The 10,000-nt window shown below is 37.2% G+C and overlaps 1 protein-coding gene across 3 annotated transcripts in view; it reads left to right on the top strand.

Annotated features, from left to right (window-relative positions):
- LOC137971975 (MAP kinase-activating death domain protein-like) overlaps positions 1-10,000 on the top strand; it is a 43,269-nt gene that overhangs the window by 12,340 nt on the left and 20,929 nt on the right. Inside the window, exons 7-13 of one of the 3 annotated variants that reach the window (XM_068818730.1) lie at positions 966-1,237; positions 2,154-2,321; positions 2,607-2,697; positions 4,210-4,390; positions 5,370-5,477; positions 7,751-7,870; positions 9,174-9,459. In XM_068818730.1, coding sequence (XP_068674831.1) covers positions 966-1,237; positions 2,154-2,321; positions 2,607-2,697; positions 4,210-4,390; positions 5,370-5,477; positions 7,751-7,870; positions 9,174-9,459 — 1,226 coding nt within the window. The remainder of the gene's footprint in view (positions 1-965; positions 1,238-2,153; positions 2,322-2,606; positions 2,698-4,209; positions 4,391-5,369; positions 5,478-7,750; positions 7,871-9,173; positions 9,460-10,000) is intronic. The other 2 variants (XM_068818731.1, XM_068818732.1) reach the window with 2 other exon arrangements.

Below are 10,000 nucleotides of genomic sequence, written 5' to 3'. Positions count from 1 at the left end.
AAGACCATTAATTTTTTGACGAGAAGACCAAAAATTAATAACAAGTGTACTGTCATCTCTTGAGAGGGAACCATTTTCATGTCAGTTGTCATTCCTTGTTTACATGTATGTGATCGTAGCACAGTTTATTTTAAACTCAAGTTAATGCTCTACATTGTAGTACAAGCAGTTGATATTAACCTGTGGTGTTTTAACTCGTACTAATAGGTGATAATAATGAACTTTTTAATATAAACAGCAATGAAATACCAACTGAGCTTTAACACGAAAACATGATATCTTCACACCTGAAGATAGCATGTTATTTTCACACACGATATGATCACTGTTGCTATGGTTACATATGAAAATCGTGCCGTTCCATGCCTTTCGTGAAATGATAACAGAATATTACACAGCCACTTGGAGATACAAAATTTCTCTTCCCTTGCTGAAAAATATTTCCCGAGTGAGCGCAGCGAACGAGTGAAATATTTTTCAACACTCAAAGAGAAATTTGGTATCTCTGCCTGGCCATGTAATATCCTCTATTTATTTAGTACTGAGGCACTACTTGTAATGGGGACACTTTGCATGTATATTTAATCAACTTGCCATCATAGGTTGATTTTTGAGGATCATACAGTGTACATGTACTGTAGGTTGGTTTTTGCTGAGGGGGGAAAACTGGAGTACCTGTAGAAAAACCTCTTGGAGCAGAGTATAGGATCAAAAAACTCAACTCTCACATGAATTGAGAAGTCTGAGAATCAAACCCGGACCTCATTGGTGGGAAGCGAGTGCTCTCAACACTGTGCCAGCACAGCTCCTTTGGTATAACATTTATGGCGAAGTTATAGTAATGACTTGAGAGAATTGACACTGGTATGAGAATCTGTGAGGTGTCATGTACATTGTAAATAGCTCTTGGTTGGTGAATAGCCTTCAGAACACAGCTAAGGAGAATTTGTTCTTTTAATGTGTAGGCATGAGCCATCTGATTCAGGAATGCCAGATTCAGCTACCTGCTCACTCAGCAGTGGTGACTCCTGTTCTATTCAGGATGACGACAGTGAAGATTTCTCATATTCTGTGTCTAATCCACCCACTCCCAGACCTCTCAGGAAGATCACATCAGACACAGATAGCGAGAACACATTTGTGACGGCAACATCCTCTCGGTCTGGCTCTTCCGCGCATACCACATTGCCTGACAAACAAAACAGTATGTTTGTGAACAGCACTGAAGCTGTCTTAGGTAAGGTTGTAACCTTTGGTGCTTATGGTGCTTAGCCCATTGACTCCCAGGGGTTCCCCATTGACAAGTAAAATCGTCTGGCGTTAGGCAGAGTGCGTTTGATTGACCGTATTCCGGAATAGGAATACATGGAATAATTATATCATTAGGAATCCTTTGTTTTTACGGAGATTCACACTAAAATTGTCAAACATTAATTTTGCTAATATGATATTTTAAACATATTTTTATTATCCTTGCTGCTTCGAAACGCGCCAAACATAGTATGGTTTCAATCATCACTCCACATATTCTTATTCTGGAATAGGGTCAATCAAACGCTTTTTTGTCTGGCCGGTTTGGCGATTTTAGTATTTTTTTCGTGTGATACTTGCGTGACATGAAAACCAAGAATAAATAACTTCTGCATACAGTGTATCAAAATTAATCAGTGAATGAAATAAAATGTGTACTCTATGTTTGAATTGTGAGTTTTAGATGAAAGGGAGAAGTCATCCTTGCACTTAGCTGCCCACTGAGTGGCTTCATAGCCCAGTTGGTAGAGCATTGCACCAGCATGTCAGCGGTTTTACAGTTGTGTGCTTAGTTACCTAGCCTTTGAATGAAAGTGAGGCTGGAGGTGACCTTGCTTTGATAGAAGCCTCACAGCTTTTCTTATGTAGATTCCTACTTATTAGCATGACAACAACATCATTAACCTAAGAAAAGCAGTGAGGTTTCTATCAAAGCAAGGTCACCTCCAGCCTCACTTTCATTCAAAGGCCAGGTAACTAAGCACACAACTGTAAAGTGGTCTATTGTCCAGACAGATGTGAGGATCAACATTAATTAGATAGGTTTAGCTTAGATTGGAAATTACTTATTTCAACAAAGTATGCCAAATAAGGTTTTTATTAATCTTACATTTTTTTTACAGGCTTGTGGAATAGTTTTAAAAAATCCACCATCAGTGTAACAAAACCAGCACAGCAAGAAATTTCTGAGAAACCTGTCTTGAATGGCTTTGCAAAGAAAATTCCAACCAATCCAGTTCCGAACAAACTATCACTGCAAGAAGAAAAATCCCCTTTCTTTCCCTTTCCTGGTGAGCTTTCTTTTTCATTACTTGACCACGCAAGTTTGGCTACCACAAAATTAAGGGCTGCGTGTGAATACACCAAATTGGCTAACTCAATGTTGTACTCAATGCAAATCTACCGAGGTTAAGATTTTTTGTGTATTGCATTTGCATTATAATGTAGCATTCACATTTAAAATAATGATATAAAATGGGAAATATGCAAGTCATTTTCATCAAAAAAAAAAAAGTGACCTCTGAGCAAAACATTTGACAGGGTAGAGTCTTCATTTTGTTTGTCATTATTGTTAGGAATTCGACAGAAAGCACCATTGCCAGGAGAGAGAGCACAAGGAAGGCCTTCTCTCGTAAAGCAGACTTCAGCAGAAAAGCAAATTCAAAGGTAAACTGCATTTTTTTTGTTTTCAGGGTTATATAAAGAGTACGGACCCTTCTGTCTCTGAAAATGTTTTATGTTATTTTTGTCCTTGTAACCAGGCTGGCATAAAACATCAAATGTCAAAGTCTTTCTATTTTAGTTTATTAAGTAATGTTTAAAAACAAGCAGCAGTGTTTTATCGCTATGCCTCATGTTTTTAAACCCTATAAAACATGTGCTGCTAGTTTTTTGAACAGCTTCAAAAACATTTCACAAAAATCGTGTCCCTCGGGAGTCCGAACAAAGGTTCAAATTGTGAAGGGAAAATATCAGGCTGAGCATACAAGAAAAACAAGTGGAGCTTGTAAACAGTATAATAGTAATTTTAAAAGCATTTTTTTTTGCCTTCATTCCTTATTCTTTGTTGTCGATGGTTGAAGAAGGTTGGTTTAAAATGCTGGGTACATGTAAGAGAAAGTTCAGAGAAGTGAAAACGGCCAATGAAGAAAAAGCACTGCTGGAAATACCCACTCCAAAATCAACACGATATGTCAATAATAATAATAATATTTTAATATTTCTGCACTATGTGTAATACAATACCTACAGTACATACAAAAATTTGGTTTTATCAACAGAGTTGATGATATAAATTGGCCACCGTGCAGAGATTCTAATTAAAAGATAGAGAGACAGAGATTCACAACAGACAGAGATTGACATTCAAAGACAGAGATTCTTATTTCCTTAAATTTACAATTTTTAACTCATTTATTATTTACAAATATTACACATGAAATTTGCAATTGCATTTTACACTAAATGTACCTTATATATAAGGACATCATCAACACATAACACACAACATAATCAAACAAAATTTAACAAATTGATGTCAGTTTTTCATGCATCTCCTGTTATTGATCATGAATTTTGTCATAACATTGTCAAAGTACCTGTGCAATGTTATGACGAAATTTATTGTCAATAACAGGACAGACGCATGAAAAACTGACATCAATCTGATTTTTACAATAACAAAAAGGCAGAGGGGTCAAAATTAAGTCAAAACACAAGAAGAACGAGAGACAAAAATGCGAGAAACACGCAAACACGCGAGAATTTTGCAGTCATTGTAAAAAAATAAATACACACATAAGACAAAACAACAACAAAACAGATGGCAGAAGGAGAACTACAGTAAGACACACAGATACACAATTTCATTGATGAGTAAAAGCATTTAGCGTCTGGCTGGTTTAGGCTGGTTTCGGTGTCAAAGGGTTAATTGCATTTTTATCATCTCCTTGCATGTTACAACAGTGTGCATAGTTTTATCGGAAATCTATGACAAGTTCTATTTCTTGGAAATCACCTTAACTGTCAGGCCTGCGACCATGAGGGGCTTCCTGGAGAAGTTCAAAGTTCGCCTTTAGGCTGACATTGAAGGAAAACCAGAGCCTGTCTTTTACAATGCAATGTTATTAGGCAGTTGGATAACAAGTACCTTAACATGTTTTTGGCCTTGCTTCTCAGTGAAAATCAGCAATTTTTGAAGGAAGTCATTCACAGCGTCATGAAGGGAGATGGCGTAGGTTGGCTTGCATCAAAAAGGCTTCGCAGGCTGATGTGTGATGAGCCTCTGAGAGTTATGGTGGCCAGTCGTCTTTACAGTGTCCCATCTGCTGACAAGAGCTCAGATGCTGTAGATGACATGGTAAGCAGAATCAGGAATTCACAGCTATTAATATTATTTAAATAAGATTATTAAATTGACACCGTCCTATTATTTTTTTGTAGTGATATAACTGTATGCTTTGCATGCATCAAGTGATCAATTTTTGGGATGTGTCAAGTTATGCTCATTGATAAGCAATCATATTTTTATTTCAGCACTGTAATTTGTGTTTGAAGAGTTTTGTTTCAGTTTTGCACATTCAGTCATGTTTGTATGTATTATGTTGTCTCTATGTGCTTTTATGTGCCGGGAAATGTATTTTTAGAAATATAACTTTTTATCACTTAAGAAAGGTCAGAATCTGACTGTGCCAAAGAGGCAGGTCTAAAATACTGGTCACTCATTCTGCAGGTCAAAACTAGGGCTCCCTTCTACACTGATGAACAACTAAGCCAAATGTTTCCCCTATATCTAAAACACGTTTGTATAGTCATTAGAGCTGGAGACACTCTGGGTGTTGTTATTTTTTGTTAACACAGTGACGTGTACACTTACATGTACCATTGACCCTGTGATCTGTGTTTTAGACCCTCCAATGCAAAAGTATTGCTGGTACAGTATGCATTGGCTGCTTTACCCTGCCCTGCCCTGAAGTTTGTAGGTTTTGTTAGTCTGCTCTAAATTTTGCAATGAGTGGAAGAAATGACCAGAAAACAAACTGGTACCACCAATTGCAACAATGGCTACAAATAGGTACAAATAGTACTGCTATGGGACCACCTAGCCATGTTTTATCTTTGGAAATGGAGGCTTCTGATTGGTGGTTTTAAATTTCTAATGACATGCATTGCATTCTGATTGGTGGAAAGAAAAATGTATAACTGTGGCTAGATGGTCCCATAGTACACTTGACCAACCATTGTGATCCCCCATTATTGCAATGCTATGGTAACCATACATGTTTATTTTCAATTTGTATTTTGTTTGTAATTTTCAAGTTTTATTTCTTGTTGCACAGCTCATCAGTAGCATAATTCCTCCATCCCTCCTCATGGCACAGTATAAACAAGTGCAAAGTGGGTTCTCTAAGACAAGTGTAGACTCAAAACAAGACACGAATAATGTTGTTAGTACCTGCAATCTGATTTCTCTCTCATTTAAAGTATTGAAAGTCATAATGTCAACGTCCCATAAATTTCAAATCCAAACAAACATAATTTAAGACCTTAACATTTACTAGGGGACTAATGATGGGTGACTAATGGTAACCAACGCTTATGACCATTTAACAAATAAAATAAGCATTCATTTGTGTACGTTTTCCTGTGCAAGGTCACAGTTCTTTTTTAAGGCCTGTTAGATACTGCAATTTTTGCCTGTGACTGCTGTGTTAAATTGCTTTAGCGCATGATGCTTGGTCTGTACATACAACTATTGATAACGAATTGTACATACTATGGTAACCAGAGTTTAAAAAAAAGTTTGTGAAAGTTGCTTTGGTAACTTTGTGTTTTCAGTTGTTCAAAAGATGCTGTTGTCCTGCGTCAGACAATGCAATTTGTGTCTTTTTATGCTGGCATAAACGTGTTGCAGGCGGCAGTCATCTTAATTCAAATTGTACTATCTAAATGGCCTTTTGAGTTACTTTAAAAATACTTTTTCCTTTGCCATTTACAACATCTATTTTGCTAATTCTGACTCCTAAAAGGCCTCTGTCATCTTTTCTTCTGGTTTGCTTCTTGCTTTTGTGACACTTTTTCTTTTGGAAGTCTCTTTCATAATGTGGGTTTTTTTTTCTGCTTTTATTCTCAGTTGTTTTGTGGTTGCAATTTTGTTTTGCATTTTAACTCTGCAATGCGGCTTTAATATATTTTTTTGCATTTTGTTCTGCTGTTTTTGCATACTTTTTTGCTGCGGCGCAGAGTCTCTTTCGATCTTCCTAGATAAGTCAGGAAGAGGAAAGAAGACTCTACCGGCCACTTACACATTTCGTAATGAGCATGTGTTTAAAATTAAATTGTATTCAGTGTCAGTCACGTGTGACCAGTAACCATGAAAACACAAACGAAAACAAACAGTTATTTTTGAACAAGTCTGGAAAACACATGATAACCAAGAAATCATTTCATTGGAAACTCAAGATAGTTCATACTTTTAAATTGCTATTCATTTTTTACTGAAAAATTTATAGGTTTCTGACAGACTAGTTCTGTAACTGACATACAGTTGAAATACTCATGGGAATTTAGACAGTTAAAAATTGCCACATTTTTGTAAATTTTAAAAGATATTGATGACTCGTGGTGATTGATCATGTGCCAAAGTTTTAAAAACAGGTTTGACAAGTCATTTCTTTGGATGAGTGGCAAATCAAAGAGTGTCAAGGCGGCTGGCAGTGTCTTTTTTCCTCTTCCCAACTTATCTAGGAAGATCGCAAGAGACTCTGCTCGTAGGGTAGCATACTTTGTGAAGAGCATCTTTAATCTTACCCTTTTTGTTTTTTAAATGTAAAATAATCTCAATTTTGGGCAAGACTAACTTGTAAACACTTTTTTTGTTTATATGAAATTTAAGTAAAATGTACCTTCAATATGTAAAGAAAGGATTAAATTTTAAAATGAAACATGTCAAGAAATGAAAGAAGTTTGAGTGAGCATAAAATGAAGGGATATGGAATGGTCCAGAAAAAAGATTTTGTGTAATCTTAATCAATAGCCCTTTTCATGCTTAGTTTTTCTCATTAATTTTGCATTACCATGTAGTCTAGCATGTATGTGAGGCATTTCGGGCTATTTTGTAGTTTTAACCCGAAATTGCCTTGCACCCACGTTAGATTACATTGTAATGCAAATGAGAAAAACTAATCGTGAAAAGGGCTATTATCATTGCTTTCCTTGGATAGTCCATTTTTTAGTGGTGCACTTTGTTAGCCACGAAATTGTCAGGAATGCAAAATAGCCCTTGTTTTTATACAGACCATTATAATTTTATTACAATCTTGAGTGGTTTGTATTAACGCAAGAAATGCTGTAATGTGTGTACCAAGGCTAGGTTGCCTCCAGTCTCCCTTCATTTCTATGCCCACTAAGTAAAAAAGCTGTAAAAGAGCTCATCCTTTGTTTTCATACGATTTTGCAGTTGGCAAGTTGAGGTCCCAAATTATCCCTCTGGGAATTCAACTCATATTGCATACAAGCATTTTTTATTGTTTCAATCAAAAAATTTAACCTTGATCGTGTGAGTGAAAACTAAGAAATCTCACTCAACAATCAGAAGCAGTATTTTTGCTTGTGGCATGCAAAAGGCAGAATTTACCTTTCTGGATTCCTAAAGCGCATAGTTGCTCTGCTTTTTGGAATGTTACTAAGCTGCCTATCCACTGTATCGTACTTGCCACAGCCTAAACTCTGGTGGAACACCTTGTCTTCGCTCTCTCTTGGATGGTCTGCACCGTCTTCTTCCTCTTCTACTTGGAGCACTGGGACTGACTCAACCCAGTCTCCTCTTCCTGAGGCTAAGGTAGGTGACCATTCTCCTTGCTCGGTCACCGTGACAACATAAAAAGTTTCCATATCCAAAGTAAAACATTGTTAAATTATGTGGATAGTAATTTGTCCGACTTAAAAAGATGATTTTTCATGTAAGTATCAAGTATAATCAACCTTTAAAATGAACTATAAACTCTGCGAGTCGAGTTTAAGGTATCTGCACTCGCAAGTGTCAAACTTCTTTTTGTTGCCTGTAAATGCCTCGAAAGAGAATTGATGGTTGCGCCATCTCCAGGCCACAGGTCATCCTTAACGTTTCTTTTACTGGTCAAAAGATTTGAAGTGCCCCTGTGACCAAAAAATCAATTCCTATTTTTCTTTGGATTTCAAAGCTATGTTAACTAAACACTAAGGGACCAAAATTTTAAGCCTTGATTTAAAAAAGACACTTGTTTATTTTAACTGGAATTTTCCTATTTAATGGTCCGCCATTACTTACTTTAAGATCTTGAGAGAGCTGCATCGAGGAGAAAATAACGTCAAAGGCTCACTAGTTTAAGAATTCAATGCGTTTTTACGCCGCAGAATTGATATGCAGCACGGGAGTTTTGGGCTTTCAGACTTTTAAACTCGCGTCTTGCATATAACTTGCTGAAATTTTAAGCTAGTGAGCTTTTAACGTCAGGATCCAACCCTGTGAGGTCCAATCGGTAAGTTTTGAACGTGAGTAATGGCGGACCATGAAATCCAAAACTTACACTCAAAGTAAGCGGCCTTTGGATAAAAATCAAAGGTCTGTGCTGTCACATTGGTTAAACGATTCTAGCTATTGATTAACTCTGACCTTGGGCTTTAAAAACTATTGTCTAGGCCTAAGGGTGACACCAGGAAAGGTGACAGATGTTAAGATTAGACCTGTCTCAGGGGGTTGTATGGGTGAGGCAATATTCCTTTTGACCAGTGTTTAATCTGCGTGCAAATCAAGAGCGCAATTTTAAAAAGAGTCCTTATTAAGCTTGGAAAAGATGACGCAGGTTAGATGGCTAGATGTTATCAATACTTCAACAGATTATATGTTGAAAAATGAAGACAACCAAGAGAAATACATGGATGATTTTGATTCTTTTCCTCTTTGAAAGAGTATTGAAATAATGGCCAGACCCGGTAAGAAAAAAACTACATTACTCGAGGGCCTCGGTCCATTAGGCCCTACCCCTTACAACAAATCAGTCCGTGAAATTATTAGCGGTGTAGAGCTATGTGCTCTGTTATTAATTTTAAGTCCTGGATAGGCCTGCTTTTAGTCGCACTCACAACGTTTTTTATTCCTTCAGCGAGTCTCTCGCAATGTCTTCAGAGGAATGTTGGAAGTTCTAAAAGCAGCAGTTTATGGATTGGAGGTCAGTGTGGAGAATGAGGGCATCGGAGGGATCGCATCTGCATTCCAATTTCTTGAAATTGCGCACACTCACTATCACGGACGAGACATAAGGGAGCAATCATCAAAACTCCGTGATGATGACGAGATGTCGGTTATTTCCAACGCCGATAGCACCATTTCCAACCTGTCAGATCATTCACGTGACATGTCGGCTGTTCACTCCTGGGTTGCAGAAACAGGTCTGTCCATGAACTAAGAACAATCGATCAAATCGGCTAACTCAATGTTGTACCCAATTCAAACCCTTCAGTCTAAGCACCCATTTCAAATTGCGCTGAAAAACAGTATTTCAGTTGAACCACCCATTTTAAAACGGTTAGCTTTCAATAACTGCGTGGCTATGTCGGTCAAGGTTAGAGTTAGAACCTGTAGTAATCATAATTTATTGCCGTGAGAAGCAACTTTCTGCTCTTATCAATAAAGGGCAAAATTACTGAGCGCTGATTGGCTGAGACAGAGGGCATTTTTTCTTAATCGAGGGCATTTTTGGTAATCAAGAGAGAGAGGGCTTGCCCTTTATTGATAAACAAGTTATCACATGAGTCCTCGTACTATTAAGGATTAACTGCCCTTGTGTTTTGGAAATTTTCCAAATTGCCCGAGTCGCGAAAACACTCGTGCAATTAATCCTTAATAGTACTCGGCCTCATGTGATTACCTATACTAATTAGTAGGTTACAAACTCTTTTTCTCATTCAATTATCCAGACTGATTACATGA

The sequence above is a fragment of the Montipora foliosa genome, chromosome 9, assembly GCF_036669935.1.
Source record: "Montipora foliosa isolate CH-2021 chromosome 9, ASM3666993v2, whole genome shotgun sequence".
Lineage (NCBI taxonomy): Eukaryota > Metazoa > Cnidaria > Anthozoa > Scleractinia > Acroporidae > Montipora > Montipora foliosa.
The sequence above is the reverse complement of the archived record's forward strand: the minus strand, read 5'-3'. Positions and strand labels throughout refer to the sequence as shown.